This window comes from Pristiophorus japonicus, chromosome 26 (genome assembly GCF_044704955.1).
Source record: "Pristiophorus japonicus isolate sPriJap1 chromosome 26, sPriJap1.hap1, whole genome shotgun sequence".
Lineage (NCBI taxonomy): Eukaryota > Metazoa > Chordata > Chondrichthyes > Pristiophoridae > Pristiophorus > Pristiophorus japonicus.
In genome coordinates this window covers 13,570,437-13,591,375 of record NC_092002.1, presented here as the reverse complement: position 1 = coordinate 13,591,375, position 20,939 = coordinate 13,570,437, and the positions used below count along the sequence as shown (strand labels likewise).

Genomic DNA, 20,939 nt, shown 5'->3' with positions numbered 1-20,939 from the left:
GGGATTGCTCTTCGAAAGAGCTGGCACAGACTCGATGGGCTGAATGGCCTCCTTCTGTCCTGTATCATTCTATGATTTTTCTGGTCTCAATGTTCATGAGGAGGAGGGCTCCTGAACCAAAGCCTCAGTGACTCCCTCAGGACATTGCAACATCTGAGGATTTGGGGACTCATGCATTCCTAGCTCCTGTGGTAATTGTTTGTTTTCCAGGGCAAGCATTGTTTACCCTGTGCGTCCTGTGGAAAAGTTTGCTGTCTCCCTGTATAAACTGTAAGCTCCCTGGTTTACGTGGATTCCAGATGGGCCACGGCTGTCTGCTAACAATTATTTTTTTTAATTTAATCGAACGCTTTTTCATTTTAAGGCTTGCAGAGAGCAACACATAATCAAATAGCAATTTAAAATTTTGAACAAACGGACAATAGAAGCAAAATTAACATGCGGGTTTATTGTGGGTGAGTTTATATGTGTGTAATAACCTCAAGAACAGGACAACCTTTGCTAAGCATGCTGACTTAAAATGCTGGAAGCGAAGGGGAGGGTCAGTCAGCACCTGATTCTGGTTCTGTTGGGACATTGTCACTGAACAGGTTTTGTGACTTTGTGCAGACTGACAGACTATTAAAGGTTTACAGAAGTCAGTTCCCACCAGCCTACAAAACACAAGCCAAGATTTCTCTGAGGGAGAGCCAAGAAACGATTGGGAAATTGATCAATGTTAATATTTAAAGATAGGGCAGATAACCTCCTGACCTCCCAACCAACTTACCTCCCGAGCCCTCGACCTCCTGACCTCCCGAGGCCCCGACCTCCTGACCTCCCAACCAACTGACCTCCCGAGCCCCCGACCTCCTGACCTGAAGACCACCTGTAATGTATTTGCTTCATGGGTTCTTTGCTTAAGAATTTATAGCAACGCATTGCTATTAAGAACTAGTTGGTTTATTAACAAAGGTTTAACATTCACACTACACATTACCAGTTCATCCATTAGGCTCACAACTGCATACCTCATCGTGGATGGCCCAGACCCAACTGGCTGGGGTTTTATTGAGTCTTGTGAACATCACGTGACTGGCTAAGCCACTCACAATGCAACAGCTCTACAAACCTGTGAGCATACACCACCCAACCTCCTGATATCCAGACCACCCAACCTCCCAACTTCACAACCAAAGACCGCCCAACCAACTGACCTCCTGAACTCCAGACTACCCGATCTCAGGACCTCCTGACTGCCCGACCGCATGAACCCCTTGGCCTCCCACCCCCAAAATGGAGGCAAATTGTTTCCCCACTCACATGCTCATTCTGAAAACAAATGTTACATGTTCCCAACATATTGGTGCATTGGACAGGCTGGGTGAGGCCAGATTCACCGGGGATGCAGGATGTTGGTGTATTGGGTGGGTTGACCAAGGGATTTGTGCAGACGTGTGTTTCAACCCCTCTGTTGCCACGTGGTGAGTTCTAAATCTAAGGACCCCCGTCAAGAGTAGCACCGGGAAGGAGTGACCTATTTACCTATCGGTAGAGAGCGAGTATGTGAGGGTGAGCCACCAACAATAACACACCTCCTATTATCCACTCTAATAGCGGGTTCAGCCAAACCTGAATCCCCCCTGCCCTTCCTGAATCATTGAGCCCTGCTCGGGGATAATCCTCAGGTACCTCCCCATGTTAGCCCGAACTTTTGTGAATTCATTCTCAGGATGTGGGCATGGCCATCATTTTTTTATTTATTTTTAAAAAATGTTATTCGTTGCCAATCTTTCCAATTCTTTGTCAAATCACAAACGCCAGAGGTCACCTTGCACACATCAAGGATCACTCTGCGCCAATGCTCTTAGCCAAAAGGCCTAGAGCCACTGCACCGTTCCTGGAAGTACTGCAATACCAAGTTCGTGCCATGGAGGTGGATGGGTCAGGCCCCCCACACACCTCCGTGGAGGTGGATGGGTCAAGCCACCCCACCCACCTCCTATTTCCAAAAAGCATAGGAGAATCACCTTCCTGATCCAGGGAGAACCACGTTGGGGTCATGGTTACTCCCCTGTCAGGTCAGTTACACATGATCTTAGCCAAAAGGGGAGAAGCGCATGGCCACCATTTATTCCCCATCCCTAGTTGCCCTCGAGAAGGTGGTGGGACTTTATTCCTGAACCGCTGCAGTCCGTGTGGTGAAGGTGCTCCCACAGTGCTGTTCGGGAGGGAGTTCCAGGATTGTGACCCAGTGACGATGAAGGAACGGCCGATATATTTCCAAGTCAGGATGGTGTGTGACTTGGAGGGGAACGTGGAGGTGGTGGTGTTCCCCGTGCACCTGCTGCCCTGGTCCTTCTAGGAGGTAGAGGGCTCGGGTTTGGGAAGTGCTGCCGAAGGAGCCTTGGCGAGTTGCCGTAATGCAATGTAGATGGTGCACTCTGCAGCCACGGTGCGCCGGTGGTGGTGGACTGGCAGTGGGCATTCAGCTGTGGGGAATAACCGAGTCTATTCCCCTCCTCGCCTCATGTCTGTGTACAAACACCTCTAGACCAATGTTCCCGCTGAGCTGTGCGTGTGCACTGCCTCTCAGCAATCGGGATACCACAGGCACCCGAGCAGAAAATTTAAAGGTACCGCACGTACAAAAACATTTAGAGGAAACTTTGCACCAGACAACTAAATATTAATGGAAATGAAAATCAGATGGTCTCTCTAACGAGCACCAGGTTTCGACCCAGGCAGCAAGTTGAAAATCTACCCGCAGTATTATTCTGCTGATAACAGGTCTGTGTTTAACTGGCCTGTCCCTTTAAGGCTAATCACTATAAGTAAAGCCCCCCCACCTACAGTTTTCCTTCCACCGTATATGTTTAAAACCTGTTACCTCTGTAACATAGAATCATTGAATGGTTACAGCACGGAAGAAACCCATTCGGCTACTCGAGCCCGTGCCGGCTCTCTGCAAGAGCACATCAGCCAGTCCCACTGCCCCTCCCTTTCCCCAGAGCCTTGCAAATTTCTTTTCAGATATTTTTCCAACTCCCTTTTGAAAGCAGTAATTGAGTCTGCCTCCACCACCCTTTCAGGCAGCGCACTCCAGATCCTAACCACTCGCTGCGTAAAAAGGCTTGTTTCTTACGTCGCCTTTGGTCCTTTTGCCAATCACCGTAAATCTGTGTCCTCTGGTTCTCGACCCTTCCACCAATGGGAACAGTTTCTCTCTCTCTACTCTGTCCAGACCCCTCATGATTTTGAATACCTCGATCAAATCTCCTCTCAACCTTCTCTGCTCCAAGGAGAACAACCCCAACTTCTCCAGTCTATCCACGTAACTGAAGTCCCTCATCCCAGGAATCATTCTTGTAAACATTTTCCACTTCTGACTAAGGGTCACTGACCTGAAACGTTAAGCGGCTCCTATTCCCCGCTCAGGCCTGAGTTAAAATTACAGTCGGATCTCAATGATGTCAATGGCAACATGCATGTGTAAAGAAGGACCCTGTTGGCTCCGAGCGCACGTCCTTGCTGCCTGCTCAGGAGAGCATGTTAAAAATGGCGGCTTTCAGGCAGGTAATAGCCAGTGGCGATTTTTAAATGCCCTCTCGCCAAGTAGGGCAGGGTTAAAATCGCTCCTCTATCTCTCTCGCCACAGATGCCGCCTGACCTGTTGAGTGTTTCCAGCATTTTCTGCTTATATAACAGTTTAATTGCTGTTTAATTGGTGAGGGAAGTTTGCAGATCGGAATGTGCTTGTAAATTTTAAGCTCTGCAGCCGATTTAAAAACAGCAGAAACTGTCTGACCTTTTTAATGTGTTTGATACTTTGATGTGCAGCATCTGGAGTGCAGTGGAGGCTGTCAAAACATTTATATCAACAGCGAAAGGTTGATCGATTGATTGATCGATTGAGTGAGAAGGGCAAATTCAACCTAGGAATGTTGCAACTTTGTTATGATGTACATTTCAGGTTTCATTGTTTTGAACAATATTATCGTAACTGGAATCCGTTAACTGGCGCAGATCACAGTGAGGGCCTCTTAATCGACAAGTTCAGAGCAATCAGCAAGTGAGGCAGAGCATAAAAGCTGCTCACGCACGCATGCAGCTGTGTTTAATGTTGAGTGCAATCATGTGGGACCTTAAGAAAGGAAGTGCATGGAGTAGGAACGAGCGGAAGGGAGGGGTGTAAATAGATATATTGAGATAATCTTTTTCTCCACCAGTGGAAATAGTTTCTATCTCCCCTATCAAATCATTCAATCATCTTAAATATCTTGATTAGATCACCCTACAATTTGCTGTACTCAAGAGAATACAAGCCTGCAGAGTATGGTCTCCAAATGCTGGGGGCCTTCTCCTGTTCATCCCAACTGGCCACCCTCTGTGCGTGGGTACTGACAGTGCGTACTGTTGTAAACGGCTGTCTTGCTCTTTTCGCTTCGTTGCTTTAAACGTTGAATTACACACACACTCAGTTGTAGCAAAGGCAGGATCGGGTCATTTATTTAAACATTCATGCTAAACAAACCAAGTATGATAGTTTTTTAAAAATTTCAAAATATACTTTATTCATATAAAAATTTGCACGATACATTGGAAAGCAGTTCAGTACATTTGGATGCAGTCAGCAATTCCATCCAATGCATTTGGATGCTGACGGCAGTTCCATTCAATACATTTGCTTGCTTTACATTTCGAGGTACAATCCAATACAATCCAGGATACATTGTAATACAGTCATCATATTGCTTTACTCGTGGCACTATACGGTACACGGAATGGGTGAGGGTACAGTTACATTTCTTTGCAACATACATTACTAAACAGAACTTGCATTATACATGGCACTGCATAGGTTTTTTCAGATCATGGTGCTCTATGTATACAAAAAGTTTACAAGTACAGCCCGAGGGGAGTTTTATACTGATTCCAGCCCCTGGGTTTTCCGTGATGGAAGGGCTTTAAACTGTGGCTCTTCCTCACCGTGCCTTTGCGGCGACTGCACCAATTGTTAGTGCGTCCCTCAGCACGTACTCCTGGATCTTGAATTGCGCCAGTCTGCAACACGCAGACGTGGACATCTCCTTACTCTGGAAGACCAGCAAGTTTCAGCAAGACCAAAGTGCGTCTTTTACCGAGTTGATGGCCCTCCAGCAGCAGATTATGTCTGTCTCGGCGTGTGTCCCTGGGAACAGCCCGTAGAGCACAGAGTCCTGTGTTACGGAGCTATCAAGCCAAGTATGATAGTTACTGTGTCACAAAGACAGCTTGTTCCGATTTCCGTGACTGCCTGTGACACACCTTCCGAGATTCCAGTGTGTGGTGTCTAATGTCAAACTCTTATCTTTACACTGAAAAAGCCTTTGAACTCTTATTTCTTTGCATAGTACATTTAGACAATTAACATGCAGACGATGTAGAATTGTCCTGAAATCACGGCAAACTGCTTTCTAAATTACTATTCTAAACTGCTAACTGAGTTATCAGATCGTTTCCTTGCATAGTAACAAATGGTGCATTCAAATAATTAACATGCAAATGATGTGAATTACTGTACACAAACCAGGCATGCATAGATAGTATCGATGATACATACAAATAATTAACATACAGATGTCATCAAATCTGAACATCATCTAGTTCCAAGGTACTCAAATATTTACATGTCATGAATTACTATTATACTTAACATCGTTTAATTCCAAGTTACTCAAATATTTAACATCCAGACAATGACCAGTTATTCATTTCAATGGCTGAAAGGCACCACATTGTCTAACAATCTCTTTCGATCCAAACTTTCAGTCTTCCTGTTTTTTAATGCAAACTTCAATCTTCCTGTTATCTTAATCCAAACTTCAGACCGCGTGCTGAAGCAAAGAGTTCAGAAACGCGGGACTGTGCTCCCACACGTAACCACGTGCTATTCGACTACTGGAGGCACCTGAGCCCGGCCCTGTCCTCACCCGATGTCCAGATACTGCTGGCAGGTGACACTGGATACCAGCGGGGCACTGAGGTCCAATAGTGGCAAGCCTGCCTTTCCCTCGAATGCCATCAGCGAGGTCATGAGAAGATAAGAATTAGGAGCCAGGAGTAGGCCATACGGCCCCTCGAGCCTGCTCCGCCATTCAATGAGATCATGGCTGATCTTCGATCTCAACTCCATTTTCCCGCCCGAACCTCATATCCCTTGATTCCCCTTGTAATGTCTTTGCTTCATGGGTTCTTTGCTCAAGAATTCATAGCAACACATTGCTATTAAGAACTAGTTGGTTTATAGCAAAAGGTTTAACAATCACACTACACATTACCAGTTCATCCACCAGGATCACAACTGCATACCTCATCGTGGATCCCCCGAACCCAACTGGCTGGGGTTTTATTGAGCCTTGTGAACAAAACGTGACTGGCTAAGCCGCTCCCAGCTCAACAGCTCTACAACTATTTTATGTCATACAATTAACTGAGTGCTCCCCTTGTTAAAGGGGCACAATAACTAGAAAACCGAATAAAGTCAAATTAAAATTTGGTTGCCGACGGTGATGATGCACTCCGGTGCCCACCTCTCACGGAAAGCCGGGAGCATACCGGTGGACACCGCGTGCTCCATCTCCAGGGCCACCTTGGCGCGAACGTAGCTGTGGAAGAGAAGCAGGCAGTCGGACTGAACCAGGTTTTTTCTTTTTTTTAACGACCAGGCAGCATCCGCGGTGAGACAGATTCAAGCTCTCTTGATAAAGTTGGTGCTGTGGAGTTACCGCTGAGCTAAAGCTGACTCCCTAAAGCGAAAGTCATACCCCTAGACCAACGAGCCACCAACTCATCAACTGTACAAACCTATGAGCATACATTACACCCCTAGAGCATGGACAGGGACATCGACGGGGTGGAGGAGCGGTGTGAGATCGCGGCGGAGGTGAGGCGAATGTTTGGCGGAGGAGCGGCGAGAGATTGTGGCAGAGATGTGGCAAGAAATCGTGGCATAGGAGCGGCGAGAGATCGTGGCGGAGGTGAGGCGAATGAGGGTACAGGGCCCAGGGGCAGCACGGGCCAGCCCACACTGCGTTTTGTGAGAATTGGAGTTCAGGACTGGAACATCGGGTTCTTCATTGAAACACTTGTGAACTCGTGGAAGCAAGTCATCCCCGTTCGAGGAACCACCTATGAATGAATGAGAGTCCAAAAATCTAGCGATCTCAGCCTTGAATATACTCAATGACTGAGATCGCTGAGCATCCCGCTGGAGTGGAGAATCCCAAAGATATTCATAGAACAGAGAGCGATCCTGGGGGCCCTCCAGTTGGATGGACCCAGTGAACCGTTGGGATGTGGGCGGGGGGGGGGGGGGTGAAGCTGGTAACCTCGCACCACTTCACCTCTGTAGGGTTTTTTTCTATGACGGCCCCGGTGGATCGGATTGTGGCATTGACCCCCAGTTCTTTGTCTTTACAGCTGAGCAGGAAGTACGGCCCTGTGTTCACCGTCTGGCTCGGCCCGCGGCCAGCCGTGGTGCTGTGCGGCTTCGAAGCCGTGAAGGGAGCCCTGGTCGATCGAGCAGACGATTTCGGAGCCAGAGGCACAGTCCCATCAATCAGGAAGGTCACGAAAGGATACGGTAAGATCAACAACAATAACTTAAATTTTTTATAGCGCCTTTAACATAGTGAAACGTCCCAGGAGTAATAATCACAGGAGTATTATGAGATAAAAATTTGACACCGAGCCGCATAAGTAGAAATTAGCGGAGTTGACCAAAAGCTTGGGCAAAGAGATAGGTTTTAAGGAGCGTCTTAAAGGAGGAAAGAGAGGTAGAGAGGCGGAGAGGTTTAGGCAGGGAGTTCCAGAGCTTGGGGCCCAGGCAACAGAAGGCACGGCCACCAATGGTGGAGTGATTATAATCAGGGGTGGTCAAAAGGGCAGAATTAGAGGAGCGCATTGTGGGATTGTGGGGCTGGAGGAGATTACTGAGATAGGGAGGGGCGAGGTCATGGAGGGATTTGTAAACAAGGATGAGAATTTTGAAATCGAGGTGTTGCTTAACCGGAAACCGACGTAGGTCAGCGAGTACAGGGGTGATGGGTGAGCGGGACTTGGTGCGAGTTAGGACGTGGGCAGCCGAGTTTTGGATCACCTCTATGGAGGGTAGAATGTGGGAGGCCAGCCAGGAGTGCGTTGCAATAGTCAAGTCTGGAGGTAACAAAGGCATGGATGAGGGCTTCAGCAGTGGATGAGCTGATCGGGGCCCAGACTTCTGAGCCCTGCCCGGGCAATCTCTCTGACCCCTGACCTTTCCCCTCCCCCCAATCCCCGTCCCATATCTTGCTATGGATACGATGTCCCCTTCTGCCCGTATCTCCGCAATGCTGTGCCTTTTGTTGGTTCGAGGTGCTGGGTGAGCCAGATCTCTCGTAGTTCCGTCCCAGCACCCTTTTCCAACAACACGCACGTTTCCAATTCCACCAACGTGTTGCGAGGGTTAAATTGGTCTTTGCTACTTCCCCGGAACCAGCTCGTGGCAAAATTAATGGAACAGAAAATCGGGAACGGTGCAGAACACTCCCAGCCTGCTGTCACAGCCCAACTTTATCTCCTTCGCACGCTCCTCACATCTTTGCAAGAATAGACTTTTCCCTCTTTATTTATCAGTTCGACTTTCTCTTTTGCCCTTAACTCTCCAACCCCTCCACCAAGCCCCTCACCCTTCCCCCTCTCCTCCACACCCCCTTCCCCAACCCCCTCACCCTTCCCCCTCTCCTCCACACCTCCTCACCCTTCCCCCCCCTCACCCTTCCCCCCCTCCTCCACACCCCCTTCCCCAACCCCTCACCCTTCCCTCCCTCCTCCACACCCCCTTCCCCAACCCCCTCACCCTTTCCCCTCTCCTCCACACCTCCTCACCCTTCCCCCCCTCCTCCACACCCCCTCACCCTTCCCCCCCTCCTCCACATCATCTCCCCCAACCCCTCACCCTACATTGTTAGAAATCAAGGATGCCTCAAAATGTATAAAACTTTTCCTAATGCTGTGTTTAAATCATTATTTTGAATGGACTGTCTATTCGAATCAGAGAAATGCTTAGAAATGGAGGGTATAGTTCTTTGTATTATATGCGATCTGTTGCTAAGCGATTATCTGTTGTTTTTAAGTTAAGACTTCAACCTTGTTTATATATTTTATGTGTAATGTGAAGGATAGGGTTTGAAGTTACCTTAACCAAACTGCTGGCGAAGATAATGAATGGCTTCATGGGATCAATGGAGATGAGAGAGATTGTCACAGGAAGAAATCCTGGGTTAGAGGGACATATGGCCAAAACCGTAAGCCATCTTTAAGGCGGGTTCTTGAAACAAGAATCAAGACAAAGAACTAGAAGTCTTATTGGGTAGTAAGTTTTTAGGAGAACCTCTGTAGGTCAAAGGGTCTTGTCAATATCCAGGGTCAAACGCACCCCTAAAAAGAGAATAAAAGTAGCACTTAGAGATCTGTTTAGAACAGAGGGCGGAGGGGTGAGTGGAACCGGTCGAGCTGCTCGAACACTTTTCGAGTGATTCCATGCTTTACCAAAGGAAGCTCGAGATGAGAGAAAGAGACTGCAAAAACAAAAACTGCTCACATGCGGCAGCCGTATGTCCGATCGGGATGGGTAATAACTATCTGTTACGGTTGTATGTTTTTGCTATATAATTAATGTGTTATATTCCGTCTTAAAGTCTGATTATACACAATATATCCACCAGATTGGTTTACAGTCAATCCTGATTTTTAAGGTGACCAGAAATTGGCTTAAACTTGCCATATTTCTCAAAAACACCCACCCCTCCACAGTACGTCCTCCAACCCCCTCACCATACACACACCCTCCACACCCCCTCCCCAACCCCCTCACCCTACACCCAACGTCCACATCACCTCCCCAAACCCCATCACCCTGCACCCATCCTATTCCCCCTCCCCATCTCCGAGATCCTATACTCAACCTCTTCCCCCTCCTGCACTCTTCCCCCTCCCTCAACCCCCTCACCATACACCCAACGTCCACACCCCCTCCCCAACCCCCTCACCCGACACCCACCCTCCACACTACCTCCCCAACCCCCTCATCCTACACACACCCTCCACATCACCTCCCCAACCCCCTCACCCGACACCCACCCTCCACACTACCTCCCCAACCCCCTCACCCTACACCCAACGTCCACATCACCTCCTCAACCCCCTCACCCTACACACACCCTCCACACTACCTCTCCAACCCCCTCACCCTCCACACTACCTCTCCAACCCCCTCACCCTACACACACCCTCCACACTACCTCTCCAACCCCCTCACCCTACACCCACCCTCTCCCCCCTCCCCAAACCCCATCACCCTACACCCATCCTATTCCCCCTCCCCATCTCCGTGGTCCTACACTCAACCTCTTCTCCCTCCCTCAACCTCATCACCCTAGACCCACCCTCTTTCCCCCTTCCCACCCTTCCCCCTGCTCTCCTACACCCTTCCCCACTTCCGCTGCCCCCCTCCGACCCTCTCCCACACCAACTCCCCTAGCCCCTTCCCCTTCCCCCTCCCCCTCCTCTCCTACCCCTCCCCACCCCCACCCCCTTCACCATCCCCCATCCCTCCCCCTTCGCCCACCCCTCCCTCATTTACTTACCCTCAGGGTTCCAACCTCCCACCTTCCCAAACCTGAACGGGTTGTTACGGTAACCCAGAGGGAATGTGAGTTCAAATGCTGAAGACAATGTGGGAGCTCCAGCTGCCTTTCGCTGAAGCCGCTGTGCAGTGAATTTTGGAATCCGGAGTCTTTGGTCAAGGGCACAATTTTGCTGCATGTCTGCCTGCTGCTGTCACTATCCATCTGTTTAATCTCTGTCGGCGGTCTCGGGCAAGATCTAACATTGCTGAGTGCAGTGTTCAAGTCTCAGGGCATCACCTCCTACTGCCCTAGTGTGACGTATAAGGGGAAACTGGATAAGGGAGAAAAGAATAGAAGGATATGTTGATAGGGTGAGATGACGGGGGTGGGGGGGACCGGCATGGACCAGTTGGGCCCAATGGCCTGTTTCTGTGCCGCAAATTCTATGTAATGCTACATTTAATCTACGTAGATGCAGGGAGGATGTTTCCTGTGGCTGGGGAGTCTAGAACCAGGGGTCACAGTCTCAGAATAAGGGGTCGGCCATTTAGGGCTGGGATGAGGAGCAACCTCTTCATTCAGAGGGTGGTGAATCTTTGGAATTCTCTACCCCATCATAGGCAGTCCCTCGGAATCGAGGAAAACTTGCTTCCACTCTTAAAATGAGTCCTTAGGTGGCTGAACAGTCCAATACGAGAGCCACAGTCTCTGTCACAGGTGGGACAGACAGTGGTTGAAGGAAAGGGTGTGTGGGACTGGTTTGCCGCACGCTCCTTCCGCTGCCTGCGCTTGGTTTCTGCATGCTCTCGGCGACGAGACTCGAGGTGCTCAGCGCCCTCCCGGATGCACTTCCTCCACTTGGGGTGGTCTTTGGCCAGGGACTCCCAGGTGTCGGTGGGGATGTTGCACTTTATCAGGGAGGCTTTGAAGGTGTCTCTTTAACAGCCCCAGAGGGCTGTGGAGGCTCCGTCATTGAATATATTCAAGATGGAGAGTGATGGATTTTTGGATATTAAGGCAATCAAGGGATATGGGGACAGAGATTCTTATGTTCTTATGTAAGAACATAAGAATTAAGAACAGGAGTAGGCCATCTAGCCCCTCGAGCCTGCTCCGCCATTCAACAAGATCATGGCTGATCTGGCCGTGGACTCAGCTCCACTTACCCGCCCGCTCCCCATAACCCTTAATTCCCTTATTGGTTAAAAATCTATCTATCTGTGCAGGCAATTGAGGTAGAAGAGCAGCCATTCTCATGCTCTTTACGAGCTGGTATAAAACACGGGGATTGCGGGGGGAAATCCGCACGGATTCTCCGGTTCAGGCGCTGTAACGCCAAACCCCAGAAAATCGGATTGTTCCACTGAGGTGACGGGGGCGGAGTACGAAAATTCTTACGGAGATTAGCAGCCGCTCCGCCACCCACCACCCCCCCCCCCGCCTCCCTTCTCAACAACACAAAGTGGACTCTCCAGGATCACGCTGCTCTCTCTGTCCTCTCACCCCCGCCACCCCCCCTCCCCGCCCCACCCCAGGAATCGCCAGCAGCAATGGGCACCGCTCGCACCAGCTCCGCAGCTTTGCCGTGACGGCCCTGACGGACTTCGGGAAAGGGACCAAGACACTGGAGGATTTCATCCGGCAAGAGGCGCAGTGCCTGGTGGAGGTCATCAGAAGGACCGAAGGTTAGTGCCTCCTGTCAGACCGCGCGCGGCACACTGAACACCAAATACATCATCATCATAGGTGGTCCCTTGAGTCATAGAAACATAGAAAATAGATGCAGGAGTAGGCCATTCGGCCCTTCGAGCCTGCACCACCATTCAATATGATCATGTCTGATCATGCAACTTCAGTACCCCACTCCTGCTTTCTCTCCATACCCCTTGATCCCTTTAGCCGTAAGGGCCACATCTAACTCCCTTTTGAATATATCTAATGAACTGGCCTCAACAACTTTCTGTGGTAGAGAATTCCACAAGTTCACAATTCTCTGAGTGAAGAGGTTTCTCCTCATCTCGGTCCTAAATGGCTTACCCCTTATCTTTAGACTGTGACCCCTGGTTCTGGACTTCCCCAACATCGGGAACATTCTTCCTGCATCTAACCTGTCCAGTCCCGTCAGAATCTTATACATTTCTCTGAGATCACCTCTCATCCTTCTAAACTCCAGTGTATAAAGGCCAAGTTGATCCAGTCTCTCCTCATATGTCAGTCCAGCCACCCCTGGAATCAGTCTGGTGAACCTTCGCTGCACTCCCTCAATAGCAAGAATGTCCTTCCTCAGATTAGGAGACCAAAACTGAACACAATATTCCAGGTGTGGTCTCACCAAGGCCCTGTACAACTGCAGTAAGACCTCCCTGCTCCTATACTCAAATCCCCTAGCTATGAAGGCCAACATACCATTTGCCTTCTTCACCACCTGCTGTACCTGCATGCCAACTTTCAGTGACTGATGAACCATGACACCCAGGTCTCGTTGCACCTCCCCTTTTTCTAATCTACCGCCATTCAGATAATATTCTGCCTCCGTGTTTTTGCCCCCAAAGTCGATAACTTCACATTTATCCACATTATACTGCATCTGCCATGCATTTGCCCACTCACCTAACCTGTCCAAGTCACCCTGCAGCCTCTTAGCATCCTCCTCACAGCTCACACCACCACCCAGTTTAGTGTCATCTGCAAACTTGGAGATATTACACTCAATTCCTTCATCTAAATCATTAATATATATTGTAAAGAGCTGGAATCACAGCACTGAGCCCTGTGGCACTCCACTAGTTATTGCCTGCCATTCTGAAAAGGACCCGTTTATCCCGACTCCCTGCTTCTTATCTGCCAACCAATTCTCAACACGTCAGTACATTACCCCAATACCATGTGCTTTGATTTTGCACACCAATCTCTTGTGTGGGACCTTGTCAAAAGCTTTTTGAAAGTCCAAATACACCACATCCACTGGTTCTCCCTTGTCCACTCTGCTAGTTACATCCTCAAAAAATTCCAGAAGATTCGTCAAGCATGATTTCCCTTTCATAAAACCATGCTGACTTGGACCGATCTGGTCACTGCTTTGCAAATGCGCTGCTATTTCATCCTTAATGATTGATTCCAACAATTTCCCCACTACTGATGTCAGGCTAACCGGTCTATAATTACCCATTTTCTCTCTCCCTCCTTTTTTAAAAAGTGTTGTTACACTAGCTACCCTCCAATCCATAGGAACTGATCCAGAGTCGATAGACTGTTGGAAAATGATCTCCAGTACATCCACTATTTCTAGTGCCACTTCCTTAAGTACTCTGGGATGCAGACTATCAGGCCCCGGGGATTTATCGGCCTTCAATCCCATCAATTTCCCTAACACAACTTCCCGCCTAAAAAGGATATCCTTCAGTTCCTCCTTCTCAGGTCGATGGATTGAAACCATCCTCTGCCATTCACCAAATACACTCAACCTTCAGCCCTCAACCTGCGGGGTCAGGGACCGCAGTGAAGCTGAAGTAGGGTGGAAGGAGGCTCCCGGGGAGCATAATAAGCATAGATCAGTTGGGCCAGAGTGGCCCTCCTCAAGTGTCAGCTGTGGCTCAGTGGCAGAACACTTGCCTCTTAGTCTGATGGTTGTGGGTTCAAGTCCTACTCCAGGAACTTAAGAACAAAAATCTAGGCTGACATTCCCAGTGGGATGCTTCCTTTTGGATGAGACATTAAACCAAGGCCCCAACTGCTCTCTCAGGTGAACATAAAAGATTTTGAAGAAACATAGAAACAAAGAAAATAGGTGCAGGAGTAGGCCATTCGGCCCTTCTAGCCTGCACCGCCATTCAATGAGTTCATGGCTGAACATGCAACTTCAGTACCCCATTCCTGCTTTCTCACCATACCCCTTGATTCCCCTAGTAGTAAGGACTTCATCTAACTCCTTTTTGAATATATTTAGTGAATTGGCCTCAACAACTTTCTGTGGTAGAGAATTCCACAGGTTCACCACTCTCTGGGTGAAGAAATTCCTCCTCATCTCGGTCCTAAATGGCTTACCCCTTATCCTTAGACTGTGTCCCCTGGTTCTGGACTTCCCCAACATTGGGAACATTCTTCCTGCATCTAACCTGTCTAACCCCGTCAGAATTTTAAACGTTTCTATGAGGTCCCCTCTCATTCTTCTGAACTCCAGTGAATACAAGCCCAGTTGATCCAGTCTTTCTTGATAGGTCAGTCCCGCCATCCCGGGAATCAGTCTGGTGAACCTTCGCTGCACTCCCTCAATAGCAAGAATGTCCTTCCTCAGGTTAGGAGACCAAAACTGTACACAATACTCCAGGTGTGGCCTCACCAAGGCCCTGTACAATTGTAGCAACACCTCCCTGCCCCTGTACTCAAATCCCCTCGCTATGAAGGCCAACATGCCATTTGCTTTCTTAACTGCCTGCTGTACCTGCATGCCAACCTTCAATGACTGATGTACCATGACACCCAGGTCTCTTTGCACCTCCCCTTTTCCTAATATGTCACCATTCAGATAATAGTCTGTCTCTTTGTTTTTACCACCAAAGTGGATAACCTCACATTTATCCACATTATACTTCATCTGCCATGCATTTGCCCACTCACCTAACCTATCCAAGTCACTCTGCAGCCTCATAGCATCCTCCTCGCAGCTCACACTGCCACCCAACTTAGTGTCATCCGCAAATTTGGAGATACTACATTTAATCCCCTCGTCTAAATCATTAATATACAGTGTAAACAGCTGGGGCCCCAGCACAGAACCTTGCGGTACCCCACTAGTCACTGCCTGCCATTCTGAAAAGTCCCCATTTACTCCTACTCTTTGCTTCCTGTCTGACAACCAGTTCTCAATCCACGTCAGCACACTACCCCCAATCCCATGTGCTTTAACTTTGCACATTAATCTCTTGTGTGGGACCTTGTCGAAAGCCTTCTGAAAGTCCAAATATACCACATCAACTGGTTCTCCCTTGTCCACTCTATTGGAAACATCCTCAAAAAATTCCAGAAGATTTGTCAAGCATGATTTCCCTTTCACAAATCCATGCTGACTTGGACCTATCATATTACCTCTTTCCAAATGCACTGCTATGACATCCTTAATAATTGATTCCATCATTTTACCCACTACCGATGTCAGGCTGACCGGTCTATAATTCCCTGTTTTCTCTCTCCCTCCTTTTTTAAAAAGTGGGGTTACATTGGCTACCCTCCACTCCATAGGAACTGATCCAGAGTCAATGGAATGTTGGAAAATGACTGTCAATGCATCCACTATTTCCAAGGCCACCTCCTTAAGTACTCTGGGATGCAGTCCATCAGGCCCTGGGGATTTATCGGCCTTCAATCCCATCAATTTCCCCAACACAATTTCCCGACTAGTAAGGATTTCCCTCAGTTCCTCCTCCTTACTAGACCCTCCGACCCCTTTTATATCCGGAAGGTTGTTTGTGTCCTCCTCAGTGAATACCGAACCAAAGTACTTGTTCAATTGGTCCACCATTTCTTTGTTCCCCGTTATGACTTCCCCTGATTCTGACTGCAGGGGACCTACATTTGTCTTTACTAACCTTTTTCTCTTTACATATCTATAGAAACTTTTGCAATCCGTCTTAATGTTCCCTGCAAGCTTCTTCTCGTACTCCATTTTCCCTGCCCTAATCAAACCCTTTGTCCTCCTCTGCTGAGTTCTAAATTTCTCCCAGTCCCCAGTTTCGCTGCTATTTCTGGCCAATTTGTATGCCACTTCCTTGGCTTTAATGCTATCCCTGATTTCCCTTGATAGCCACGGTTGAGCCACCTTCCCTTTTTTATTTTTACGCCAGACAGAAATGTACAATTGTTGTAGTTCATCCATGCGGTCTCTAAATGTCTGCCATTGCCCATCCACAGTCAACCCCTTCAGTATCATTCGCCAATCTATCCTAGCCAATTCACGCCTCATACCTTCAAAGTTACTCTTCATTAAGTTCTGGACCATGGTCTCTGAATTAACTGTTTCATTCTCCATCCTAATGCAGAATTCCACCATATTATGGTCACTCTTCCCCAAGGGGCCTCGCAAAACGAGATTGCTAATTAATCCTCTCTCATTACACAACACCCAGTCTAAGATGGCCTCCCCCCTAGTTGGTTCCTCGACATATTGGTCTAAAAAACCATCCCTTATGCACTCCAGGAAATCCTCCTCCACCGTATTGCTTCCAGTTTGGTTAACCCAATCTATGTGCATATTAAAGTCACCCATTATAACTGCTGCACCTTTATTGCACGCACCCCTAATTTCATGTTTGATGCCCTCCCCAACATCACTACTACTGTTTGGACGTCTGTACACAACTCCCACTAACGTTTTTTGCCCTTTGGTATTTTGCAGCTCTACCCATATAGATTCCACATCATCCAAGCTAATGTCCTTTCGAACTATTACCTTAATTTGCTCCTTAACCAGCAATGCTACCCCACCTCCTTTTCCTTTTATTCTATCTTTCCTGAATGTTGAATACCCCTGGATGTTGCGTTCCCAGCCCTGATCATCCTGGAGCCACGTCTCCGTAATCCCAATCACATCATATTTGTTAACATCTATTTGCACAGTTAATTCATCCACCTTATTGCGGATACTTCTTGCATTAAGACACAAAGCCTTCAGGCTTGTTTTTTTAACACCCTTTGTCCTTTTAGAATTTTGCTGTACAGTGGCCCTTTTTGTTCTTTGCCTTGGGTTTCTCTGCCCTCCACTTTTCCTCATCTCCTTTCTGTCTTTTGCTTTTGCCCGGTGGCCTGGGTAATATTTATCTCTCAATCAACATCACTAAAAACAAATGATCTGGTCATTCTCACATTGCTGTTTGTGGGAGCTTGCTGTGCCCAAATTGGCTGCCGCGTTTTCCACATTACAACAGTGACTACACTCCAAAAAAGTACTTCATTGGCTGTAAAGCGCTTTGAGACGTCTGGAGGTCATGAAAGGCGCTATATAAATGCAAGTCTGTCTTTCTTTAGTTCCCCCCCACCATCCAGATTTTCTCCCATCCTCTCCTGACTCTGTTTTGTGGGGTATGGATTCCCCCAATGTGGCCAGCCTTTACGTACAGGTGCATAGAGTGAGCGTGGGCTGGATGCATGGAGGGCGTAGCCACCAAGGCCAATCTCGCTCGGCAACAAAAAGTCGCTGCACAGCAATCGGGGGCGGGAGGGCACTAAGTACCAATCCTACCGCCACTCAGACAGGCGTTAGAAAGAAAGGCAGAACTTGCATTTATATAGCATCTTTCACAGTCTTAGGATGTCCCAAAATGCTTTACAGCCAATGAAGTGTAGTCACTGTTGTCGTCACTAATGTAGACACGTGGCAGCCAATTTGCGCACAGCAGGCTCCCACAAACAACAATGTGATGATGACCAGATAATCTGTCGGTTGAGGGATTATATATTTGGCCGGGACAACAGGGATAACTCCCTTGCTCTTCAAAATAGTGCCGTGGGATCTTTTACATCCATCTGAGAGAGCAGACTGGGCCTCGGTTTAACGTCTCACCTGAAAGACGGCACCTCTGACAGTACATGTTTTACACTATTGGCCAATCCGAGGTGGTCTGTTTTACACTATCGGCCAATCCGAGGTGGCCCGTTTTACACTATCAGCCAATCTAAGGTGGCCTGTTTTACACTATTGGCCAATCCGAGGTGGCCTGTTTTACACTATCAGCCAATCCGAGGTGGCCCGTTTTACACTATTGGCCAATCCGAGGTGGCCTGTTTTACACCATCAGCCAATCCGAGGTGGCCTGTTTTACACTATCGGCCAATCCGAGGTGGCCTGTTTTACACTATCGACCCCCAAGGTAACTGCAGAAAAATAAGCCTTACCCCTCCACGCTCCTCCCTCATGACTCTGTCTGATGTCTTGCTGTACTCCGCTAACCAAGTCACACTTTGCTGCTCCTTATTGTCTCGCCAGCGTTGCCATTTGACCCCACATTTCAACTCACCTGTGCCACAGCTAACATAATGTGCGCTGTTGTCTTTGGGAGCCGGTTCGACTACACAGATGCGAAGCTGCGTACTCTGCTGGACATGATCACAGAAAACATGGAGGTCATTAGCAGCCCCTGGGGGCAGGTAGGTCAATCAGTGTCACTGTTCCCTCTCCCTCTGTTTGTTGCTCAACATTACGTGAATTTCTTTTTGTTTTATTACCTACCAATAACCTCTGAACTTTGAACTCACCCCCCCCCCCTGCAGTCTGAGGATGACCCGATGTTCCAACACACTCACCTCCAAAAACAGATTATCTGGTCATTATCACATTGCTTTCATTCTTTCCACCTACCAGAACGCACCCACATTTTCAGTACACGTTAATAAACTTCTATCTTAATTCACTGATACATCAGTTTGAATAAATGAAGGTTTGGTCGGAGCTTCGAGCCCTGTATATGGAAAACCATACTAAGCTCACCCCCGAGCACAAAACCTCTTCACCCTCATAACACCTTCCTCAGTAATGACCAGATGGGTGAACGCAATAACTGCAGATTCAGTCGTCATAAAAACTTACATAAAGTTTACAAAACATTCTGTGACTAAATTCTCTACGTCTATTCTTTGAAAGCATTCTCTCTATATTCCGTGTGAGGTTCTCTATATGTTCTATGTCAGAGTTCTGGAGATCTTGCTCAGAGAATCGCCTGATCTACAGTCAGCTGTGGCTCAGTGGGTAGCACCCTTGCCTCTGAATCAGAAGGTTGTGGGTTCAAATCCCACTCCAGAAACTTGAGTACATAAATCTAGGTTGACACTCCAGTGCAGTGCTGAGGGAGAGCTGCACTGTTGAAGGTGCTGTATTTTGGATAAGACATTAAACCGAGGCCTCATTTGCTCTCTCTTGAGTGGATGTAAAAGACCCCACGGCACTATTTCAAAGAAGGAGTTATCACTGGTGTCCTGGGGCCAATATTTATCCCTCAATCAACACAACAAAAACAGATTATCTGGTCGTTATCACATTGCTGTTTGTGGGAGCTTGCTGTGCGCAAATTGGCTGCCGCGTTTCCTATATTACAACAGTGACTACACTTCAAAAAAATACTTCATTGGCTGTAAAGCGCTTTGAGACGTGCGGTAGCCGTGAAAGATGCTCTATAAATCCACGTCTTTCTTTCTTTGCACATAGTGTATCTGGTGATTTTTACCTGTACTATGGGTTAAACTCACAGACTCCACACTACTGGGGGCGAGGGGGAGGGAATGCAGGTTGGAGCTAGGACTGGACTGCGACACTGTAGCACCGACCTTTTCGAGCCGCTCACCCATCAGGTGGAGCCTGATGGTGGGGGAAGAGCGCACCATAGTTAGGGTACCTACCTTGTATCAGTTTCTTCAAACAGCCCGAGTCTCATTCGGCACTTGTGTGGCACAGGTGGCTGTTTGAGTCATTCCGCTTGTTTTTCCTGCACGCTCCAACATGTCTCATTGTTTCATGACTCATTCCCCAATTGGCATGACAACTTTAATGACTCCCAAACTGAATCATCTGTGACTCCCTGAAAAGATCTCAATAGGAACTAGGCGTGGCAACTATCATCGCTTCGTACTGACTCCTGACTCTCACAATTTGATATAGAGGATCAGCATTTTCCTGAGAAAGGTTAGCACAGACCACCGCCCCCATGAAACTGCCTCCAATGTACCTCACTCTCCCTTCCCCTCCTCGTGCTAAGGCTGGGCTGTGGCCTATGTGGTAATGTTTTTCATCAACACAGTAGTTCTTCTATTGATTCCTATACGAGATTGATCCCTGGGATGAGAGGATTGACCTCCGAGGAGAGATTGAATAGATTGGGCCTATACCCACTGGAGAATGAGAAGTGCTCTCGTTGAAATGTATAAAATTCTGAGAGGGCTTGACAGGGTAGATGCTGAAAAGGCTGTTTCCTGTGGCTGGAGAATCTAGAACCGGGGGTCACAGTCTCAGGATAAGGGGTCGGTCATTTAAGACTGAGATGAGGATGAATTTCTTCACTCAGAGGGTGGTGAACCTTTGGAATTCTCTACCCCAGAGGGCTATAGATGCTCAGTCATTGAGTATATTCAAGAGTGGGATCAAAGATTTTTGGACACTAAGGGAATCAAGGGATATGGCGATAGGGCGTGAGAGTGAGGTAGAAGATCAGCCATGATCTTATTGAATGGCAGAGCAGGTACGAGGGACAGTATGGCCTACTCCTGCTCCTATTCCTTATGTTTCAACTTACAGCATAGAGCATCACACAGAAGGGAAGGGTGTTGTGC

At 48.1% G+C, this 20,939-nt stretch overlaps 1 protein-coding gene across 1 annotated transcript in view; it reads left to right on the top strand.

Annotated features, from left to right (window-relative positions):
- Positions 1-20,939, top strand: part of LOC139239085 (cytochrome P450 2F3-like) — a 42,227-nt gene that overhangs the window by 7,842 nt on the left and 13,446 nt on the right. The window contains exons 2-4 of the mRNA XM_070867603.1: positions 7,441-7,603; positions 12,164-12,313; positions 18,607-18,767. Of these exons, the coding sequence (XP_070723704.1) occupies positions 7,441-7,603; positions 12,164-12,313; positions 18,607-18,767 (474 nt within the window). The remainder of the gene's footprint in view (positions 1-7,440; positions 7,604-12,163; positions 12,314-18,606; positions 18,768-20,939) is intronic.